Source organism: Lichenostomus cassidix, chromosome 12 (assembly GCF_008360975.1).
Source record: "Lichenostomus cassidix isolate B80296 chromosome 12, HeHo_3.0, whole genome shotgun sequence".
In the NCBI taxonomy this organism is placed as follows: domain Eukaryota; kingdom Metazoa; phylum Chordata; class Aves; order Passeriformes; family Meliphagidae; genus Lichenostomus; species Lichenostomus cassidix.
In genome coordinates this window covers 13,373,675-13,398,450 of record NC_139493.1, presented here as the reverse complement: position 1 = coordinate 13,398,450, position 24,776 = coordinate 13,373,675, and the positions used below count along the sequence as shown (strand labels likewise).

Here is a 24,776-nt window from a genome sequence, read left to right as displayed (position 1 = left end):
GATGTGAACTAAGCCATGTAATATGGCTGAATTCCCCTGAAGGAGGAGGAAGGTGTCAGTTACGATTAATGTGAACAACATTTATGGCCCTGGAGATGTGACCTCTCGTTACAGTAAATGTGACAGCATGAATTACTTTCAATTACAGTGAACTACATTCAGCTACATTAGTTCTGACACACCTCACTAGGAGAATGCTGCTGTGGTTGCTTTAACCAAAGGAAAAAAAAAGGCAAAACTTCTGAGTGCAAATGTGTGTGTCACTTGAGCAGAGCCATTGGGCTCTGACTGCGACGTATTATCGCCTCAGGTTTTACACACTTCTATTACATCATTTGTTATTTCCACTGGCACTTTCAGGTTTATGCCTTGGGCACTAGAGAATATGAAAACCACCTTTTTAATATGCCGTGTATAATAAATGTAAATGCAGGATTTTTTTTAAAGACTAGATGAATTATCCTTTTTTATTTTCATCTGATAGTAACTTGCACCCTTATTTGGAATTGTGAGTGGGGTCTACTAGCTGTCAGCATGTCCAATGTGTGTCCCATTTTGTATGGTATAGCTACTTTTTAATCTTTATTAACACTCTGTATTTATTGCTACAAATTAAGTGTATTGTAGCACAGGATATTTATCACTTGACAGAAGCAGTTCTTATAATGTCACTACTTTTTCCTTCAAGGTTCAATTATCATGCTTCAGTTTCTACCTTTAAGCTTTCACAAAAAATAAAAGATGCCCAGGGCAGAAGTCAACCTTTCACTTTTGCTACAGAGGAGATGCCATCTATTTCACGCTGTGCTAAGTATTCCATCTTAACATGAGTAAAACAGTGCCTTTGGCAAACCATAGATTAGAAATAGCACTAAGCAAAGGAAATAGCTTTAATTAAAGCATTTTGTTGCACTTTGAGGAGTTGATTTGCAGAGTATTGGGCATTTTTTTCTGCAGAGATGAAGACCCTATTTTCAAATTTGAGGGACTGATGTTGGAATCAGAGTAGAAAACTTGTGACGTCAAATTGTCATTTCACAAAAGGGAACAAAAAATGGTGGTTGCTGACTCCAAACTGATCGTGAATTAAGGCTGTGGAGTGTAAATTCCTGTTAATCTTCCTCCCATGTTAAGGACTAATTTTCAGACCTCCATTTTCCCAATATTTTCACTGGCCATTCAATGTGTAGTAGTAGATTGTGAAAATATTTGTAAATGTTTCAGCAGGTATTTTAACAACCAATATAAACTGATTTCCAACTCTCAGGCCATTAGGGTACAAAGATTTGTATTTTAGTTGTTATCCTCACTGAAGTAGAAGCAAATAATTTTTAGAGCTTTCTTCAAATCATTGAAACAGTAGGAAACTAATAGAATTTTCAATTCAGCTCTTCTGGCTGTGAAATATCTTTACTTAGGCAATCAGATTACCTCAAATCCTGTGTTCAGTTTTGGGCCCCTCATTTAAAAAAGAGATTGAGGTTCTGGAGTGTGTCCAGAGAAGGGCAGTGAAGCTGGGGAAAGGTCTAGAAAGTCCTACAAGGAGCAGCTGAGGTTTAGTTTGGAGAAAAGGAGGGTTGGGGGCCCTTATGACTCTCTACAACTCCCTTAGAAGAGATTGTTGTCCTGTCTGTTGAGAGAGAGGACAAGAGGAAATGGCCATATGATTTTGTCAAGGAAGGCTCAGATTAGATATTAGAAAAAAAAATTCAGTTTAAGAGTGGTAAGGGTTTGGAACAGGCTGCTCAGGGAGGTGGTGGAGTCACCATCTCTGCAAGTGTTCCAGAGGCATCTGGATGTGGCACTTGGGGATATGCAGGGGTGATTGTGGTGGTGGTGGGTTGATATTTGAACCTGTGATCTTGAAGGTCTCTTCCAACATTGATTCTGTGACCTTCAGTAAATGCATAGTTTTTGAATTCTGTACATAGAGCTGAAAGAGGAAAAAAAAAGTAATTTTTTCTTTTGGCTCTTAGTCTCTGTGATTTTCATCTGATCAAAATAATATTTCTTTTTCTTGCCTACTAGAGAATAGTAGAGACTTTAGCTCTCTAGGGGGAAAAGCCTAATTTTTCCAAAAGGGAGGTAATGGCTCTTGTTTCATGTAATTACTTTGAAGAACAGTTTGTAAATGTGCTTTAAGGGTTATCCCCTTGAAGAGATGGGAGAAAAATCACAGGGGCTATGACATTCTATATCAGCTGGAAAGTAGTTTTATTGGTGGAGAAAAAGCAGGTATTGGTATACTCAAACTGTCTTATAGTGATAATAGAAGTGAACTCAAAACAGTGGCAGAGCACTTAGGAATATATTGTTGTGGACAGTGAGTTCTCTGGAAATCAAAACTGATATTCCAGATAGGGGAATAAATTAAAACAGGCTTAGATGCAGTTCAGATGGGAATAATAACAAAATAATCTTCTTGATCAAGTGTTCTGTCTGGAGAAGCGGAAAATGAAATAAGACATTCAAAACCTAAATACATCTCCTGGGATGCCAAATGGTATGGGAATGAAAGGAAGAAAATGATTCTGCATTGTAACTTAGAGATTACAAAGATGCACTTAGAAGCATTTGCAGAATCTGGAATTGTAATGGTAGCAAGCACTGGAGGGACCCTAAATAATGTTAGCAACATTCCACAGGATAGAGGGAAAACGAATTCATCCATAAAGAAGCAAGAAATTTGGCTTTAGGGCAGGCAGACTCATATTTTCCCTTCTATCAGAAGTTGAAGATTTTTATCACTAATGTTTGATCTGCAGATCAGAGGAAATGAACAAAAATATTTTCAACTTTATTCAGTTGTTTCAGTTTCTGTTGTGGCAAGTTTTCCTGATACCTTAGCAATGAGTATCAGTAGTATTCTATGGGTTTCTTTATTTCAAAACTGGTACATTTACCATTGCTTTGGATGCTCTTCTACCATGATTAGAATGAAGAAAACAGGCAAACTTCATGGTGGTGCTATTACTAGAAACTAACTAAATATGTTTGAATTTTAATGAATTTTTGTAAGAATGGACCAGTGTTGTACCTGAACACTGCTGGAATTAGGGCAGGTATATAATGGGTCTTGTTTGTGGACTAGATACAAATCATTGGTTTAGCTCTGCTATTTTTGGAATTTTCTTGGAGCTTCTCTGTATTTATAGAGAGCCATTCCACCTTTTAGTATTTCTTCTCCATGAGCTCTATGTTTGCAGTGGAGCAAAGGGTTCTAGTTGAACACTGCCATGGCAAAACAGCATGTTTCCCTTGGATTTTCTCTGCAGATCTGCATTTTCTTTGTTGTGGAGCAGCCAGGGCAATCTAACCCTCAGATGTGTGATTCAAATGTTTCTATGTTCATTTAGACTTGTGCTCAAGTGGCAAGAGCTATAGAGGTGTTCCCTTTCATAATTACTGGGTGAGTACGCAAAATGGGAATCTTCCTGCATTTTATTGCTGCAGGGAGATCCTAGTTTCTACAGCCACATTATGTTTCACATATCTGGAATGTATTATGAGATATTCTTTCAAAACAAAGTCTTTCATTAGTGCATTATTTGATTTTTGAGTGCTGAATAAAATTTTTGTTGAATAGACACCTCAACCATTTGGCTCAAAAACTACCACAGGGGAAGAAAAGTGTAAGGGAGAACTTGTTCAGCACACTGAGACAATCAAAGATAAAGTTGTGCTTTAACATTTTCATGGCTACTGCAGACCATTCCCCTGTCAGTTTGGATAAATGTGGTTTTTTTTGTTACTTACATTGTTGTTCTGAGCAGTGTCTACCAGGAATATTCTATCCTGCCTTCTCCTTTAGCTGAAAATGTATTTCATCAGCATTGCTGTTGACATTTCTGTAGTTTATGACTTCTAGTGCTCTGGCAGGTTATGTGCTCATAAATAATGCAGTCCTCCTAGATTTATTTGCGTGGTTTTTAGTGCAATACTTTGTTTTACCTGTTAGCAAATATATAGAGTAAATGGAAGTGTATCTGAGGAGTTAAGAAATTCTTTCTAAAAGGAAAGACTTCTGAAGAGGTAATAGAGCATGTAGCATGTAGTTCTCAGAAAGGCATTAGATATTTCACACTGGAACTTTTTTAGCAATCATACGTTCCTCTCAGTATAGAATCATCATATCCACATCATGTATTGCATTCAGTGTCTTCTGTATGAAATTCCAGTGCTGATAAGATGATAGAATATATTAAAAAGAAAGTAAGAACTAAATACAGGTATCGCTGATGAAATTTCTTAACCTTGTTATATCAATGAAAGGGTTTCACATCCTCTAGTACTTTTTAAAGCCCTTGAATGTTTTTTTTTTAAAATAATACGTTAATTCTGTAGCCAGTCCTGATACAGATACTCAATCCTGGTCATGGAAGTTGACTGCTCTCCAAAAGCAGGGGGTTGAAGAAAATATTCTCAATCCTGCTATTAGGGGCAATAGTAGAGCACAAATGTATGACATAGCTCCCAGATTCACCACTGCTCTGGTGCTCTTCCATTTGAAACTGGAGGATGATTAGAAAAATTCCCATGAAGTAACAGGCTTAACCATGTCCTCCCTTTGTATTCCCCTCAAGGTCAGACCAGGCCATAGGGTAGGCACAGTGTGTTTGAGTTTTTAAAGCCTTATTCATGGACATTTCTTAAACCTTTTCCACAGCAACAAAACCTAACCAGCAAAGGAACCCTGAAACCAAACAAATTAAACCAATCCAAACCAAACCCCACCAAACTAAAACTAATTATTTAGCCTTACATAATGCAAGTTTCTAACCTACTGAAGATATTTAGAAAAACAAACTCTCATTGGGTATGTGTTTAACAAATCATTCAGTAGTTCTTAAAATGACAAGAGCAAAGAGCCAATGTAGTCATATATCTGACAGATTAATGAGTAAAGCATCGTGATGAAACTATTCTATCACTTTTGTCCAGTTCTTTTGTAATGAAAGTGGAAATTAGATTTGCAATCAGATGAATAAATCTAGGGAAAAAAACACCTACTCAAGGAGTGTCATTGTTCTGTTTCCTGGCTGACACTATCTGCAGAACAGAGCTACAGACCCAATCTGTTCTTCTTACTGTTTTAATGGTTTTAAAGAAGAAGTCCTTGACATTGTTAAAATACAGCGCTGGATTGCTGTAGAGATGTGAATGAATAGCTAACCTTCAAACACTTTACCTTGTTGGTCTTCTCCCTTTCTTTTCATCTGGGCTGCCATATTTCTTCAGTGCAAATTGGAGATTTGTCAGTCTGTTGGGACAGGTTTTGCTTTGGTGAGCTCACCTGCAGAAAAGCTGAGCACAGAGTGACCATAATGGGTGTGAGAGCCAATCCTGCACATTTCAGAATTGTGTTGGTCAAAGAAGGAAGTACGTGTGTTGGATAACTAGGGAACAAGTAGACATTGGTAGTGGGTAGATTTAAATCCAGGCTATTGTGACATCACTCAAGTAGTTCAGATTTATGACAGCTGAAATTTTTTATGGCAGCATTTTAAGAAACATTTAAGTGGTATCAATATATGTTTTTGAAGTATGATTAGTGAAAAAATACTGGAAGAGTTCACACAGGAGTATTTTTAAAGCAGATTTTTTTTTTCATCTGTTCATAGTGAAATGCTGAAATAATTAATCAGTTTGATTTGATTGGTGAGATTTTGGTCTGTGATTTTTCTCTTTTAAGGAAAAATAATTTATCTTGGCCCTTGGAGTTGTGTTTTTTCTTTTAACCTACCCTGCCCTTTTTTTTTTTTTTCTTTGCTTGTTTCTATTTGAATGTTCTGGAGAGTCTCTATCTACAAAACACTTCCCACACAAAAAGTGGACTTGTTACCAGTCTTGTAACATCTGAAAGTTTTCCTAGCTGCAAAATATATGAAAAAAAATTCAATAGGTTTAGTGCTGTCAGTGCTCCTGTTTTCTGCTGGTGGGTTTCTGCATGGTCAGAGTGAATTTATGAGGATTACAAAATTTTCTTGATTTTTAAATTCTGAGAATTTGAGTATGTTCACTAAGCTATCTGAGACCTACTAATATTCTCACACTGTGGTTTCTGGCCAAAATCTGCTGTCTTATAAATAAATAAAGTTGATAGCAAGTATCAAAATATATTTAACAATAATGCTAGTTTATGACTAGATGCAGGTTTAATTCATCACTTGACACAGATTTTATTCAGCTATGTAAGGAAAATGATGAGACCATGTGCCAGTATACACAAATATTCTCCTCCACTTATTGTGCTGGCCTTGTCCTGAATATCATCAGTTAGATGGGGGCAGAAAGACACCCAAGTGAATTGGTTTTATTCCAGGTGTATTCTTTGTTGCTCAGTTGGCCTGCTTTCATTTGTGCAATTCTTTGGAACACTGTGCTCAGTCTTCCTATCTTCGATAGGATTTAGGATTGAAGCTCACATGTCACTGCCTGCTTGCATTTCTACACCCTGCCTTTCACACCTGCAAGAATGCAGCCATCGCCAAGGGATTGGTTCATTGTCCCTTTCTTGATAGCTTTTTAGTAGATGGTCAGTTTGTAGGAGTTCAGTTATTCTTTTAGTTATTTTTGATCAAATTTTCAAAATTGCACCGTTTGCCTCATTTCTTCATAACAATAAAAGTTCTAAAGAACTTCTCAAGACGTTTTATCCAACCAAAAGCAGGAGGGCAGTCTGTGCTTCTGTAAGGGTGTGTAAGGCAGTGCCAATAGTGGATTTAATAATGTACACACAGAGAGATGTCTGTTGCTTTTCCCAGCTGTTACTCAGCAAAGCTCTGCATTACCTGCCCAAGAGCAGAGCTCTGCCTAAATATATCATAGGTAAAAACTAGACAGAGAACTTGGATTTTTTTTTCTATTTAATGTTATGAACAGAAAATATTACTTAATGTGTACTAAATGGAACTTTTATGTGAACAAACCCAGCGTGGATCCATGCAGATGCCTGTAATCTGTATGAAAAATTGTCATTTGGATGCAACGTTTTTCTCTCTGTACAAATGCTTATTTACAGAACAGAGGTGTTTACATCTCCATTATTGTGTTACAACGTGAAGTACAAAATACATGATTAAGAATATGAGAAGCAATCATACTCAAAGATGAAATGCAGGTCTACAGTGCATTTAGAGGAAGTGATTGCAGGAAATAATGAAAAAAGTAATCAGTGTTGAATATGCTCTGCTTATTCATCTACCTCTGGCTGCCAGAAGCTGTCAGATGAAAGTAAAACTAAAACTCACTTTGAAGCTTGAGATGCTATTTCAGTGATGTAAGTTATTCAAATGCTGCTTCAGACTGCATTGGTAAAAAGGAACTTTAAGAAACTTAATTGCAGTTAATTTTAATTACACCTCATTGCATAGCTTGCACATCCATTTTGTTCCTTTGCTGTGCTCAGTATTTGAAATGTTCTTATTGCACGTTCTGTTCCTGCAAACACAAATGCTTGCTTGAGATCTGGAGGGTGGAACTGTTGTTAATTGTGACTAGACCATGGGATTGTGAATCCTCAGTTCAAAAAAAGATGAGAAGATTTTTGCGTCCTCTTTGAAAACAGTAAAAATATTGTGAGGGAGGTTTGTTGCTTGGCAGTGGTAATGGGAATGTAATGAAATCTCATTCATTTCCTATAGTACAGGTGTAAGAATGTTTATGCTGTGTAACACCTACTTATTTCTACTCCTAAGTATAGAATTTTCGTTTGGTGTTGACTTTCAAGTATCACCCTTGCCATCAGATGCTCCAGTCCGAAATGCCAGAGTATCTGGATCTGCAGTAATGTGATGGTGTCCTATAAAGCCCCTCAAAAGACTGGAGATATTTCTGGGCCTAATGCCAAATTCCTGCCCAGACTTGCCCTGGATTTTACATGTGTTCAATGTATTCAAACAGAAAAGGGTCTCATGTACGTGAAACGTGCACTTCAAGTATGGAAAGCATGTCTATTGCCCAGGTCTGTAGAAAACCTAATTATGTATGCATAATTATACTTTAATGAAGTTGCTGCAGAGCAATGCCAAAAACCAAAGCTGCACTTACAAGGACAGTGATGCAGACATCTGACATAGCAGAGAGCAGTGGTTGTATTCCCTCCTGTGGGTCAGGACTGATGAGGATGGTGAAACGTGATTTCTTTGGGTTGATCAGAACAGGAATTCTTAAAATATGTTTTTCCAACTCTGCCTTCTTGTTTGTTATGTATGTGAAGACACAGTTAATCCAATAGTTATCACCAAATTGTTGAGTGATTATTAATTCTAATTCTTTTAATAAATAGAGAGTAATTTCCATGTCTAATCTTGGAAGTACATTACTTTGCTTCTGCTTTTAAAGTGGATGAAATAAAGTCGAGTATATGGATTTCTTTTTGCCAGGGGTATGGATTCTATTTGTTTCATTTTTTTTAATTGGGAAGCTGCTCTAAGATTTTTTGACATGTGGGAATAAATAGGTTTACTTTTCTATTTTTAATAGTTACTGTGGTGCAGGTCACAGATGATTTTCAGGGCAATATAGGTATACAAAGTGAAAAACAAAATAATTTTATTTTAAAATTCAAAAATCAAGTTAATATTCTGTCTTACAGATGCAGTGTTTTCCTAGTGCCAGAACTTGAAAGAATGGCTGATTGTCAAAAAGATAAATGGCTTTATATATGTTGTCAAAACATCAGTCACACAACTTATTAAACAGCATGTGATTTTTTTATTTATTTTTTTTTTTGTCCTGAAATCAGTAATGTCAAAGTATCTTGCATTATGTCAAAACTCCAGAAAGCTAGTCAATCTGGTTAATTTGCTTAAATTGAGTCACTTTATCTGCTAAGCAGTTTTTACTCTGATGCACGTTTGTTAGTCTGGATACAAAAATGTATTTCCTCAGTTAAGAAATAATTCCCATCTCTGATGCCAAGGGAATAGAAATTTTAATATAGTAAGACTTAATTACATAGCAAAATGTATTAAGGTTTTGCAAATTAACGACTTACTATTTTGAAAGAGTTATCTTGTGAAACATCTTAAGGTAAATGCAGAATTTTGGTGTGTCACCTTATGACATTAACAGTAGCTTTGCATATTTCTTTCAGAGATTTTCAAAATATGAAGATAATAAATGATGACTAATGTACACCATCTGGCTAGGGTGGGGGGAAAAAGATTTCCTGAGCAACAGGGTTTCTGCTAAGCTGATTTACTTAAAATAAGAAAGCAAATGCTTGCAGCCCTTTTTTTTTTTTCTTTTTTTTTTTAATTAAGTTCTAATAATTCCACCTAAACTTATAGGGTAAGAGTAGCCTTTGTATTGTGCTCCAAGATCAATATCAAAGGAGAAGTCCATGGATTCCACCAGAAAGGCAGTTTATCTTATCAGTCCTGTTGCATCATATATTCTCAGCAAAAGATTGCTGAGACTTGAAGATTTCGAGCAGCATTAACAAAAGTGTTAGACAGCCTTGCTGGAATCAGCTGCCTGTAAGGAGAGATGACCTAGCTTTATCAAATCAGTGAACAAACAACTATTAATCTATACAGCCTCAGGATTAGATCCTTCAGAACAGACATATTGCTGTGCTTTGTGTCTTCTTTAGGTTTACAGCTGTCAGTTTTCTCTGCTAATTTTACAGTGCAGTGTAGAACTAAATGTGATAATAGATATTAGAAATTATGTGCAAATTCTACTTTAATTCGTGAAATTTCTTAGGACCAAAACTCCCTTCTCTGTTTCTTTTTATTTTAATAGAGCTTTTGTTTTGCAAGCATTCAATCCACACTCTTAGGTATTTCCTTACTATTTTGTTTAGTTGTCTTTTTTTTAGTGTTCCTGTTTCCATTTTGAATGAAATTAAGCATTCATTTAAAGATATCAGCTAATTTGAACAAAATATGATGTGCAGGGATTTTTCCACTGTAGAGAAAAGAGGGCAGATAAATGTGTGCATCATATCCTGCTGGAATGCAATCTTCAGTCTTTATTTTGAATTTATCTCTTACTTTTTTAGTTTTATTTTTGAAAACCAACCCCGCCTCTACAGCTCTTTCATAATTACTGGAAATTAAATGTTATTTACTCTTGAGTAGTGGTTGCTTAAACTCTGGACATACAAGGGGATGTGTGGCCTACAGGTGCATCAGGGTTGCATCAAAAATTGATGTCCAGCAAGAAATTACCCAAGTGTGAGAAGAGGCTGCCAGAACCTTCCTGAGGGTGGGCAGGTTGTTAACTTTGCACTTTGTGTGAGAACATCTGTTGGCTGCCTACTTATTAGAGAGCCAAAGAGTCTGTAAAGGAAGCACAGCCTGTACTTGGAGTGTTGTGAACAATAGGGCCAAGTCATTCATCTGGCCTCTGTGGAAGACACAAATTGTGATTTATAAATAAACAGAGTGTCTTGAGAGCATGAAAGGGAGGAGAGCAGGAAGGGAGGAAAAAGGAAACGGTGAAAATATGGAATTTGTCTGTTTTACAATTAGCACATATTTAGTTTAGTGCCTGCTGTGACTTCCAGGTCCTTTCTCAGCCCATATTGGTGTGGGATTATTTAACCCAAGGTGCAATACTTGTCATTTTTCCTTGCTGAGATTCATGTGGTTTCTGGTGGTGCAGCTGTCAAGGTTTCTCATGGTCCATCTGCCAAGTGGCACACACTGACCTTAAGCCCACTGGTGGGTTCAAAAATGGGATTGTCCTACATTCCATATGGCTCCACCAGAGCACTTGCAATACTTGTTTAGGAAATAAGAAACACTCCTGCTTCCATAAAAGAAATGAAATAAGCAGGAACGAGACCAATATTATTTTTCAAAAGTGGGTGGTAAATGACTGGGCAGAGTTGCTCAGATTTGAACTGTCCCATTAAAATGAACTGCAGGGCTGTGTGACCAATAACTGAGTTAGACTGGCACTAGGGCTGGTGCTTAGCTCAGGAGAGGAGCATTGGAATATTTCTGCAAGGGAAGCAATGAAGATCAAAGATGGTTTTTAGGATGGAACCTGGTACGTTAATGGATGAGGTTAAACTACATGTTTGCCTGTAAAAGAGGACACTGGACATGGTGACCCATGAGGCCATTTTGGCTCTGAAGGTCCCACCCAGTCCTGGATCCTGTGTTCCTTTGAAGTAAGGAAGCTATTGAAATGAAATTTGACATATACAAAACATATATATTTTGTCTCACTTTTTCTTTTACTACTATGATTTTGTAAATATTTTGCCCATGGAAAATGACAACCATATTTTTTTCTTTCTTATGTTTTCCTACATTATTTATTTTTCTATAACCAAGCTGCAAATTTAGTTGTATGCAGGGAGACAGAAATAGGTGTTATTGTGGAATGTGTATGTGGTAGGATTTGCTTGTATTTAAGCATTTCTGAGTGTGTCTCTCAGGAATTCTGATAATTTCTATTATGGTAATCTCTGTGGTGCTCTCTAGCCAAAGAGATCTGATGGATTTTGGTGCACAAGCCATTCACATTTCTTCTGTGAGGCCACTTCACTCTTGTTATCCAGCAACTGTCCTTGTTGATTGGTGATAAAATTGAGGGGTGAGTGGAAGGAACAATTTTGAAAGAAGTATTAGGAAGTTCGAGGAGAAGGATGACATCTGTCAGTTTCACTGGGCTGGAAGCGAAACACAAAATGTAATGTAGCTGAGGAGGAGCTGCCTTGGCTGAAGCTCTACAGTGTTTATGAAATCTGCTCAAAGGAGGGGAAAGGCAGGGGTGTGGGACTGAGCTGAGCAGGAGATGAGCTCCAGGAGTCCTTGCTTTGCAATAGGAGAGCCTTGCCTGCCACAGCAATCCCAGGGTGCTGCTTGCTGCAGGGAAGGACCTGCAGAGGAGTTTATTGGTAAATCTGTGCATCTATTCAGTCACCAGTGCCAGATTTATAAATGGACATATCACGTCCTATACATAACCATCCTAAATGGCCTTTTTGGCAAGAAAAGAAATCTAGCTGCCCGAATTAAAGATTTGCACATAAGAATGTCAAGATCTTTGTTTAAGTGCAAGTGATTAAGGTTTGTTTTTTCTTTGGTTCTGTATGAAAGTGCCAAGCTGTGTAATAAATAAGGAATGAGTATTTTTGTGTGGAACAAATAAGGATAATGTATTTTTGTGTAATGTTGGTGTTCTATTTGAGTAATGACAGAAGATTGTAATCCTGACTGAGCAGTTAAAATCATGTAATTAACCTTGTATGAGATAAGTGAGCAACATCATGTATTCCTGAACAAGTTTAAAAAATGAATCATACTCTTTGTGCCTTTTATTCTTGGCTGTAATATTTGAGTAGCAACAGATAACTAAACAAAATGTTACACAAAGTGATGAAATGATCTTGTCTGAAAGCAAAAAGAACAGAGATGTTAACTGTTCTGTTTTGATGGTGGTGACGTCTATAATTTACCAAATCAAGTATGCTAATAATATTTTTGGGGGTTCCTTCTTTCTCAAGTATCTAGTTGGCTAGGAAGAGATTCAGTGTATAGCTCTAAAATAATGCTTTTGGTAAAATGCAGAAACTAATAACATTAAAAAAAAATTAAACAAATCTGATGTTGGAGCCTCAATGATACAAGGTGGTCATACAATACCTTAAATTTTCTTCAAGCACAATAGGTTATTTTGAAGAAATTCTGGTGATATGGAAGGAAGAATAAATCAATGTAAGCTTCCATATCAAGATCAAAAAGTTGCAAGACAGTGTAAAATTAAACATTAAATAACTTAAAACTTTTTGAATAGTGAAAGTAAATATACAACTTACCTTCAAAGGATATTTCCAGGGCTTTGTTCTACCGCATTTTCTGGTTATAATGAATGCAGAAAATCCTATTGACCTGGATGGCACTGTTTCCTTAAGCAAAGGTACAGTATGCTTCCATGTTTGCTGAAACAGCCTTTTTTTTCTCTCACAGAATGTGAAAACAAGAAAATCTCATGCAATTTTGTAATTATAACCTTGTCAGTGCAGTTATCAGTAAGTGTTATGCAATTAAAGCCTGTGAAATAAGCTGCTATGAGGGTATTTCCTTAGTCCTGATCAGTACAACTTACCCACTTGTTGCAAACTGTAACTATTAAAAAGAGCTCTTACATTGTGTTGTCTTTCATTGTACTATTTTTGTCTTCTACAGGAAAAAGTAGAATATGCCTTCCTGATAATTTTTACAGTTGAAACATTTTTGAAGATTATAGCATATGGATTATTATTACACCCCAATGCATATGTTAGAAATGGATGGAATTTATTGGATTTTGTAATAGTGATAGTAGGGTAAGTAACATTTATCTTTCATTATACAACTATTTAAAATTTTCTTTACAGTGAGGTAGTTATAGGTCTGTTTGGCTGTGAGTAACAGCTTATGCTGGATGTCTGTTTCTTTTGGGTAAAAGAATGAACTGAGTGAAAAATTTTGAGAAAGTCCTAAAAGTTTTCTGTGCTATCTGTGGCTATAGACTGCATTGCATTTATAGTACAAGTTCCCAGGGAATTCCAAATTCTGCCAGAGATTTCCGCAGTTGTTTTTCTGAATCCTTTCCGTCTGATTTCTTCAAGGCAAACTCTTGATGTCTTTCCACATGTTGATCTCGTAAGAGCTGTGCATTGTTATTTCATTTATTTGTTTAACCCTTCACTACAGTTATGTGGATTTCATCTGTTTCACAAAGACCTCTGGGAGGACACACATATTTCAAAGTGGAGAAGAGTGGTTTGGGAGACAGAATTTACTGAGTGATTCCTTGGCATTCCCAAAATCTGAATAAAATTGGATGCTGCACATCAGGCTCCAGTGGCAGTTATGGTTTTGACTTGCCTGGGGTAGAATTTATGCTAAAAATGACTTTTTTTGTTTCCCCTGTGCACCTTGCTATACTGGGAAACCTTGGAGAGTTTGTTCTTTGCCCCAGGAAAGGGACTGGTTGGGTTTTTTGCAGGTTCAGAAGAGTGGAGAGTGGAACATCTCACACCAACATTATGCACCTACTTATGATAAATAGCTTTTGTGTCAGCAGCTCCACACCAGTGGTTGTGCTACTTCATTAGATAGTACCTTCAGCTATCTAGGGATTTAATCTTGAGATATATATTCTCCAATTTCCCAAATACTGTGGAGATTATGTTAAAAAATTGTTTAACCTGTGCTGTAAATTTTGTTTGTTAAAAATATGAATTTTCTAGAACACGGAGAACATTATCCATGTATAACTTTGTAAGTTGTAGCAAACATAACCTTGGCTTGCAGTGTGCAATTCTAATTTCACTTTTAAATTCAAACCATATCAAGGGTTGCCTGTAATTGAAAAGGCCCAGAAATCAGAGCGTGTGCTGCTTTTAAGTCGTCACTGCAGTAAGGGGAAAGAAAAAGATGCAAACAAAGGAATTTGTGGTAAAGCCTTGTTAAATTTGGGGAAGTACTATGAATATAAGAGTGCCTGATTTGTAACTATTTGATTTTGAGATACTAAATGTTACTGAGAAGGTTGTATTTGGGCCAGTCCCTTGGCATGCAGGCAGTTTTAGTCCAGGACTAAAATTTGTGTATAAATAGATCCTTCATCAGGTCAGGTCATTCTCAACAGATTGGCCTCTGTGCCTGAAGGGGAAGCTTGGTGGGCAGGTTGGAGACTGTCACACACGAGCTCTGTTCCCCTGCCAAACGGTCACTTGGATGGACCTCTTCCCTTTTGTCAAGTGACCACAGAGTTACAGTAACCCTGGAGCAGTCTAATTAATATGACCTCTATCTTTGCCTGTGTCCTAAATACATGATAACTAAAAAATTTTCCACTAATTCATAAAACACTCATTATTGGAGGCTAAATGTAGTTGGGTCAAATGCTAACACCAAATCTGTTGAAAATACAAATAAAAAAGGACTGTATCTTATCAAATGCCTAAAATATCACACAGATTAAATCATAATTCAAACCCAATAGTTTAGAATATAAACTATTGTGCACTTTGTCATCAGCCTGCCTGTGAGAAGAGGTGGTCCTTTCCTAACATGTCACACACTACAAAACTGAGGGAGGAAGGTTTTTGTTCTTTCAGTAAGACCACAGCCTACATAATTAAGCAAGCATGAGTCCCATTTATTTAATTAATACATAAAAGCCCAGTGAAAAATTGATTTTCATATATAATCCAAGGTGGATATGGAATCACTTCTGGACCTGATTCTATTTGACTGGCTTCAATGTGAAATTTCATTCGGTATTCTAATAGCTTTGAAAGAGCTGCCACAATGTCCTATATTGAATGTATTGAAATTTGCTTCATGTGCTTTCTCAGCAGAAGCTGAAGCAGTCCAAATGCATTAATCTTAATCATACCTAAAGAAATCTACAAGCAAAAGGGAAACATGTATAGACACATCTTTTAAATCATATCCTAATTAAGCCTTTAAACTTTGGTAAACTGTACAGGAATATAAATGTAAATTTCAATAAAGAAGATCAATAGTTTTATACCTTAATGGCCTTTTAGGAATGACATATGTCCTGGTTTCAGCTGGACAATATAAAATGAGAGCTGTAGACAGAGCTGTGAATGTGCTGCTTTCTACTCTTTGTCACTTCTCTCTGTAACCCATCAGAGTATGAATTACTTTGAGTACTCTACTTACCTGCATGGTCTCTCATGTAATTTCCAGTGATTTCTGTGAAAGAATAAGGTCCTGGTAGAGAAAGCTTTTATAGCATTTTCCTATGCCCTTTAATTTTCTGAATGCTGTATGAACTGACAGGCTGTAAGCTCTGAATTGAAGACTTGATTCAGAAGCCTTTTAAATAATGTCTGTCTTTGGAGCATAAATAGTCACTCTTGCAATCACTGAGGTGGTTAGTTTTCCTGCAGTTATGCTTCTATTAACTTCTAGGGCTGGATCAGCACCTGATATTCAGTGTTTGGATTTGGTGTAACAATATGTGGGCTGTGGATGTTCCTTGGAGCTTCTGTAGAGTCTTTGTGGCTGAGTTCTTCTCTGGAGCAGAACAAAGCAGTCTAGGGATGGGTATTGACTGATATGAGTCAACTGCTCACTGGGGGAGGGTAAAGCCTTCAATAATCTAGTTTAGGCAACCTATTAAATAATATATGATTTCAAGCAACTCTCCAGTGTGACAGAGTTGTTAAACAGAGTTGTGAAAACTTTTCTTGACCAAACTAAAACCCTGCACATTTCAGGCATCCTTCACAAGTGTGAAACACTTCTCATGATTGCAAAACTCTATTAAGTTGATAATCCTTTCAGGAGAAGTGTAGCTCTGCAACTATTGAATTTACAGACTCTGTGCAAAGTATAGCACAGTTTGTGTGGTCTAGTGACATTCTAGAAAACCATGCATCTGAAATGCAGCTCCAAACTAAAATAAACCTAAGATTAATTTGTATTTCAAGCACATGCATCACTTTAAATTGCTGCTAAAAGTGGGGAAGAAAAATAAAACTCTTGTCTTGCAAACTGTTCTAATGAATGACTAATTCATTTCTGCAGGGGAAAAAGTACAATATAATAAATGAGCCATCTGGGAATATATTTTTCCTCAGAGGTATTATGTGTAAGAAACAAATCTTTTTAGTGTTATTAAATGTTGAACTCTAATTATTTTTAAAATATTCAGTTTCTGCTGACTGCATATAGAATACCGAACTGCTGTGCCACTTGGAGTTCATATATTCCACCAAAATTAAACCAGATGGTTTTAGTTATTATCTATTTCTTCTTCTAAAGGGAAGATTAACTCTCCAAATGTTAAAGCTAAAATGTTTGAACAAAAGTGGCAAAGTAGCTTCATCTATTTAAAAATAGTTAATTGTGTATATAAGATGAATGCAAAATTATTGTGTACTGTGTGATCCTCATTCTCTGGAGGGATTATAAATTCTTGCACTTCATAGCTCTTTCTGTCATGATTTAATGTGTAAATATACCTCTCAATTTGACATCTGCACAGCTTCTGAGAATGATCTGCAGTTCAACTAATTTCCAAAGTAATATCTTTGTATGGTAAATGGATAGTGATGACCTTACCTTTCATCTCATTTTCTAGATTATTTAGTGTAATATTGGAACAATTAACCAAAGAAACAGACGGTGGCAGCCACTCAGGTGGCAAACCTGGTGGCTTTGATGTCAAAGCCCTAAGAGCCTTTCGTGTATTGCGACCTCTCCGGCTTGTATCAGGAGTGCCCAGTAAGCTCTGTTCTCTATTTCCATTGCAATGGGGAATGGAACTTTATTATTTGGCTTTCTACTTCCAGACACTACAGAACTGAGATGGGATAAAGCTGAGGTTTTGTTATCTGGCTATGTGTATAAAGTGAATTTCAAGATGAATTATACCCTGTTTCAAGTTGAACAAGGGATTGTGAATTCACTCAGTGTATGATCTTCTTACACAGTTCAATAAACAGACAGGGGAATACACTTCCTTTTTAGAAGCTTTTTATGAAAGTAAATTACATGTTAAAATGCAGATACTCCAGAAAATAAAATTCAGATTTTTTTTATTTATTCTAAAACCCTGCATCTGAAAGTGTAGGTGGTCCTAAAATAGTTCATGTGGTGGTAGGAGTATGCCAGAGCACATTACACATTCCCTGTTTCCTACCCCCTCCAATGCACATGAATGCCTTCTGTTTATCTCAATAGAGCTAACAGATAAATTGGGAAACTTAAAAAGTAGAACAATATTGTTTAAGGAAAGCAATTGAATTTTCTGATACTTCCTGTTTTCTTTTAATGCTTTATTAATTATTGAGGCTATTTGGGCTATACGAGGTTCATGGCTTAGAGTTCGGCTCTTTCCAAGGCATTCAAAGGAAGAAAGCTAATTCTGTGTTTATTGATATTTGGCAAAAGGGCTTCAGTGAGGACAGAAGCAGTCCTAGGAAATGTCAGAATGGAAATCTATCAAGTCAAAAAAGGAGGAATATTTTATTATCATTGGTACTATGACAGCTTCATTAGTCTGGGACTTATTTGGGTGAAGCCAAAAGCTGGACAAATATTTAATTGAAAAAAAGAAAACAGAGTAGTTTTTAAAGGGATAAATGATGAAAGAATAAGTGTGTTCAGAGCAAAACTCTTTTCCCAATTAACTACATTTTTCTCCTCAGAGCAAAAATGCAGTTCTACAACTGGCTGAGTGTACATTTTCTCAGAACTTGCCACAAAGTTGTTTTAGCACAGAACTTCTTAAAGGTCATATAAAATGACCTAGAGGCACACACTGACTCTGTGCCCTTTCTTTATAAAAGCACCCATAGATTCTTGTGACACATTTCAAGCACTGACTTCTATGGTATAACCTTTATTAACAGAGGAAATAATTAGACAAAGTGTTAGATTCTTACAAAGATTTTTGTTATATGAACATTTTGTGGTTCTGGGCAGTAGATGATTATCTCTGCATGTCTGTATCATTAAGTTCTAATAATGTGTAATTATATAGCATTTGATTGAGCAAGACATAGAAATATAGCTCATATCTTATATCCTTTCTTTTTTTTTTAGGTTTACAAGTTGTCCTGAACTCCATTATAAAAGCCATGGTCCCCCTCCTCCATATTGCCCTTTTGGTATTGTTTGTAATCATAATCTATGCTATTATAGGATTGGAACTTTTTATTGGAAAAATGCACAAATCTTGTTTTCTTATTGATTCAGGTAAGTCATTAAACTGTTGATTAAAATTAGGGTTTGATGATGTTTTCTTTCAAATCTGTGGGATTTCAATTTGAAATAGAACTAGGGTCCAAAGCACTAAAGCTGTTATAACCCCAGTTTATAATATAACCAGTTTATAAATAACTGGTCATAATTTTAGGTAGAGTGCATTAAATTAAAAAATCCCCAATGCCAAAGTCACAAAAGAAGTCAAACTGGTTAGAGACTAGACTATGCTCTGAATAGGTTTTCATTTCTGATATGTGTATGTGAAATATCACAGTGAAAATAATAAGGCTGACTATCTACAAGGGACAACTGCAGATTGTGGCAGTGTGGTAAGGAGTGCAATTCTGAAATGAGTGAAGGAGGAAAACTGTTCTTCCATCCAGGTGAAATAATGCAATGGAAGTGTGTGTTGTGGGAGAACTTTGAAGGAGTGAAACCATCTTACCTGGTGGCTAAAGGTGCTTTTCTATCAGCTAAGTAATGAAGACGACTCTGTAGAGGAGTCAGCTCAGTTTTCTTTAGTGGTCCTTTTGTTGGTGTGAAGTGCCATGAAGTGAAGTAGCAGCAGTGAAAAGAAAAGAAAAAATCAACCTGAGTAGCTCCTAAGAAATTATGTATTATTTTATTATGCTCCTTTCTACTGCTTAATTACTCAAGTTCTTATAAACATTATTTTGATTAACTTATTTTGAGGTTGTAAGGCCCAGATCTGAGAGAGACTAAAAGCTCCAAAGCTCTCGTGGTTGCCTTTCACAGCTTGAAATCTGGATTTCTCTCACAACAGCATTGATATTTCTTCATGTGAAGGGTTAACCCATGAAAACTTGAGAACTCAGAGCTCTGATTTTCTGGTTATTTTTCAGATATCCTAGTTGAAGATGATCCAGCACCTTGTGCATTCTCAGGGAATGGCCGTCAGTGTGTCATGAATGGCACTGAATGTAAGGGTGGATGGGTTGGACCAAACGGAGGCATAACCAACTTTGATAACTTTGCATTTGCAATGCTGACTGTGTTCCAGTGTATCACCATGGAAGGATGGACTGATGTGTTGTATTGGGTAAGTCCATAAATCACTGAGCTTTGTTTACTTTTAAACAATTTTCTCTGTTCTAGTGGGGATTGAGCCATGTTTTGTCTGCAGGAAATCTTGGTGAGTTTTGCAGGAGACAAGCCCAGCTGAGTACTTCTTCCAGTCACAGCCTGTTACTGGACTCCTCTGGCTAAAAGGACATTTTGGAAACAAATTTATTCATTGCTTATTTGAGGGGTTTTTTTGCCTGTTCCATTTGGATAAGTGTAAAGCTATGTTTATATCTTTTGGACTAGCAATTTTTCATGGGAGCCTACAGATTTTAAGTATGTCTTCACTGATTAAGCTTAAGAGCTCTCTTTTTGCAGTGTTTGTGCAGAATTTTTCACAATGCTAACATAAATTAGAACAAAGCGAGCTCTCAACTGACACTGCTTGCCATGGGGACTGAAAATCATTTGTTAACCATTCAGAAAGTACAAATCACAAAAGCTGTGGCCCTGACATCTTCTGCATGGAAGCAGCAAAAGGTATTCAAAAACCTCTCTGTAAATCCTCACCTTTAAATGCTCCTTTGGTGTAATGTATGGTACTTCCAGAGCCTTCCAACATCAACAGTCAGCTGGACACAAACTGGGAAACTGAAGATGTATCTGTGCAAATGAAAATGGAGGAAAATGAACGCATGCATTTTTATAGGAATAGGGTCACCTAAATACACAGACATTTCTCTGCTTAACCCCATTCCACTCTAAGGGACATGACATTCTTTTGTGAATCTTGGAGTATGTCAGTATCTGATGTGAGTGATTTGTCCAAGGCCATTCAAGAAGTCCATGACAGAACCTCCCACAGGTGCTGAACATCAGTGAGGATATTCTGTACTACTTGGTACTCAGCAGTAAGTCTTTGCAGCTATTAGGACCTTATAAAAACATAATTCTAGCAGTTCAAATGTTGGAAAATATGTATGGAAGAAGAAAAGTGATTACACTTAAGGACCACTGTTAGCAAGCTGTGAAAAAGCAATGAGTTGTCTCAAGAGGTATCTTAGTGGAACTTTAGCTTATGTTGCTGACAAGAGCTCACATTGTGAATTTGTTCAAGTTTCTCTGGCCAAGTGGGACTATTTACTAATAGTGCTCTGTGGTGGAGTACTGGATGCATTTAAGAATGTACTATTACCCAGTGTATGACCACATGATTTTATGTGGTCATTTGTGGCAAATCAAGGTGAAATCAGCTTTTACTGAAACATATAACACCAGAGTGTAGTCTCAGATAAAATCTATGATGCTGAAGTACAGAATGTGGAGATGTTTTCAAGAGAGTATCACTGTTCAAGATAATTAAGATGATAAAACAATATTCTTTTAAGGCTGAAAGACAAAAAAAAGGGCAGCTATGAACATCTGCTTCCACTGTCTGTTATCAGTTACAAAACTAGCTAGAAACATATCAACCTTCAACACTAATGAGAAACAATGTTGTATGGTTGCATATAGGCTCTTGCATGGTTTCTCATTGTAGAGGTTTGTCAGTTCCTTGGGGTTTGAACTCCAACTCTCCCTAATTTTCTAGAAGACTGTGCGAATGTAGAATTAGCATGTGCTCTATGGTTTGTGTTCATGTTGATGGCAATTATTTTAATTCTCCCTGAAAGGGAAGATGTGCCATGGTTATCTAGAAAAAATTACACATTTACTATCTTTTGGGGCAAAAGTATACCCCCATTTCAGGAGCTGATAATTCCTCCAACTTTTTTCAAAGCAAAATAATATAAAAGCTTTGAAGAGTTGCTGTGTTTAGAATACAACAGTTACAAAATATATAGAAACAATTTAGGTTGAGTGGCTCAGAATTAAACATTTTTTCCCCTGGGATTTGATGACCTAATTAATCTGCTGCCCTTTAGAAACCTTTGCAGAGTCTCCACTGACAGCACAAAAAATAAAGTCATTAAAATAGGCTCCTGAATATTTTCATAATTAGACAAAATGCAAAGTATAAGAAAATCATAAACTATTGAAAACTACATGAGTTGTTTTTGCTGATTTTTCTATGAGGAGTCTCCAATGTACAATGTATTTACAGGTACACAGGTGTCATTTTTCATTTTATTACAGATGATACTGGGATTATTAGACAGTGAAGCAAATATTTATTGACCTAGTGAAATGTAATCAAAATCAGATATTCAAGTGGCTTTCGAATCTGTCTTAAGTGATGCTTATATAGTTAAATTATATATTCACATTCATTCTATCTATAGACAACCAAGTTGCCCATTGTCAAGCTGAAATTACTTGCTGAGGAAAAGATTTCATTTCATTTGAAAGTTGTAGAAGCTTTGGGGGATACCAAATTGTAATAAAAGAATGTTCAAAGAATATGAGGAAGCCATTTTAGCTTGATGTGCATGGGGTTTGTGGGTTGCTTTTTACTTAGAACTCTGTTAATAATAGACAGACTGAATGAGTTTTACACAAAACAAGTAAAACCCACAACTCTTAGAAACCGCTCAAAACTCTCATTTTTCATTCGGTCACTGTGTGAACAGTGAAATAAAATTATGTGGGCTTCTCTTGCTAGCAGGTGTAGTGTGAGTGGGTGAAATCTGTGCAATATTTTGCATTAAGTGGCGTTCTGTCAGCAAGGATGACAGCTGAAAATGACAGCTTCCAACAACTCACTGGCACAGCTCGTTATCACCTGGTTAATAACAGTAAATTTGGTTTCAAAATTTTCCAGGCACCAATAATGATTTTTCTCTTGTCCATATCTATTATAAATTGAGGCCTTGATCCTGCTGCTGCTGGGCACCTTTCAGATTGTGGTGACTCACGTGGGCATCACAGCATCCCAAACCCATATGTCCTACTGCATTCTAGTGTCTTCATCTGGCCTCTTTTTCTCTCTAGCTTTCTTGTAACTCACTGGATAGCAGGTGGTTTTTCCACCAAAGATATGGCTCCTTAGTCCTAAAGGTTAGAATTGAGAGGCTGGGGTGTTGTCCTGGTTTTCACCAGCCAGTGCAGCCTGTGTGCTCCCAAACAGTGTGTTTGTGGCTGCACATCTATATAAGTTCTTATTTATATTGGGACTGTGTTTATCCCAGTCATGGTCCTCTCTGTTTGCTCTGGAGCCCTAACTGGAGGCTCATGGATTAGTTTTGGATCCTGGTGCAGTCCTTGTTATCAGCCAAGTGGCAGCCTCTGTGTGCCCAAGTTTTTAAGGCTCTGGCTCACATTCCAAAGCTGAGAGCATAGTACTCTTTGCCTCATTTTCAATTTGTGCTAGCAGGCTCTCAGGAATTGCAAAACTCGAATCTGCATGTGCATATCTGGCTCCAGATTTTTCCCATGTCTTTGAAACATCTCGATGTATAATCTATTAATGGCAAACACATATTTTGTAAATTGCTTTTTATTTTTAGCTGCTTCACTTGATACATGGGAACACAGATAATGAGCAGTGATACTTGCCAGCAAAACCCCCAATTTTCCCATGAGCACCAAAATTATCACATTTAATTCTTCTTGTTTTCACCATAGTGAAGTTATCTTGAGTTACTACACTTGAATAATCCAACTGCAGCTTGAATGGGAGATGGGGCCTCTGAGAAACAAACTATTTAATGGGATAGGTTGCTAGCACAGTTGGTTCAAAGATGGGGCAAATGTATTAATGGCTACTGAATTTTACTAGGTTACTTTTGTGGACAGATGCTGCATTACTAACTCCAGTATTTGCAGCTCCTCAGTTCTCTAACACCTGTCTAGCATTGATCTTGAGATCTCTGAGATTGAAGCACTCGAGCTAAAATTGCTGAATAATGATACACTGGTGACTTACATGGTTTTGCCTGTTAATACACCAACTGATATGTTAACAAGATATTCTCAAAAGGATTCTTGTCTAAAATACTCCATTACTTGAAATGTCTAGGCAATCTAAAATATACCTAAAACTCATCTAAGGTTTAAGAAAAGGGATGTCAAGTTTTTTTTAAATATACCCTTTACTGATATATCAACTTTTAAAAACTGTCTGTTACTACTTTTTGCTAATAACATATATTATCATCAAATAAATACTTTATTCATAATTCCTCTGCTTTTATAACAAAAAAGGGTGCACTTAGGAAGCTGTCTCCTGTTTTAGCAATTGAGCTATATATTGCCTGATATACTCCTTGAAGATCTTAGAACATCTGAGAAAAATCCATTATTTCTGTAACACAGACTGTTTAGGCTGCACTGCACTCTTGTGTATGTCTACATGCACTTTTACATAAGTGTCTGCACAGCCAATGCTTTAATGTCAATCAAGTCAGGTCAGGAGCTCAGTCTCTACTCCTTACACTTTTCAGAATTCTTCTTTTCAAGGATCTTTAAGGACAAACTCAGATACAGTGTACTTGAAACCAGCTGATGTGCAGCCAAAGATATTTCCTAAACACAAGCAAATGTTTTACAAATACATATCATACAAGAAAACCCCTTAACTCCTGCACAAAATGTATTATTGGGCTATATACAAAACCCTGCAAAATATGTTTCAAGTATTATCAAAACTGTCATCAGAGTGCTGACAAGGAGTTGCCTAAAAATATCTTTCAAAAATGTGATCAAGAGTCAAATAAGCTATAATATTCCAGAGCTTTGAATTGAAGGATTTAGTAAGCTAATGGGAATCAACTACTTAGAGTGATTTAAGCCATAATATTAGTCCCATTCCACCTGCAGAAAGGGAAGGCAAATTCCTGCATCCAAACAATACTTGTCAGCAATCAATTTCAGCTTACTGTCTGAGAAAAGTCAAAGAATGCTTGGCAGCTTTTTTCCATTTGTAAATCAGTTGCAAATATTTAGTGATGTTAAAAATTGTGAGGAAACATGCTGAAAAATCTTAGAAAATGCTTATTTCTGCCTTTTTCTCTTTTATACCTAAGGAAAGCTTAATGCTGTCCTGTTAGCATTGCTCAGCACCACTCACAGGTCATCTGAGGGAGGCTCTGGAGTGAAACAAGTCAGCTCATC

The 24,776-nt window shown here is 36.7% G+C and overlaps 1 protein-coding gene across 13 annotated transcripts in view; it reads left to right on the top strand.

The window, feature by feature from the left end:
• CACNA1D (calcium voltage-gated channel subunit alpha1 D) overlaps window positions 1-24,776 on the top strand; it is a 165,991-nt gene that overhangs the window by 47,690 nt on the left and 93,525 nt on the right. For all 13 annotated transcript variants that reach the window (XM_085072741.1, XM_085072745.1, XM_085072735.1 and 10 more), the window contains exons 4-7: window positions 13,152-13,291; window positions 17,074-17,216; window positions 18,540-18,692; window positions 19,565-19,761. In XM_085072741.1, coding sequence (XP_084928867.1) covers window positions 13,152-13,291; window positions 17,074-17,216; window positions 18,540-18,692; window positions 19,565-19,761 — 633 coding nt within the window. The remainder of the gene's footprint in view (window positions 1-13,151; window positions 13,292-17,073; window positions 17,217-18,539; window positions 18,693-19,564; window positions 19,762-24,776) is intronic.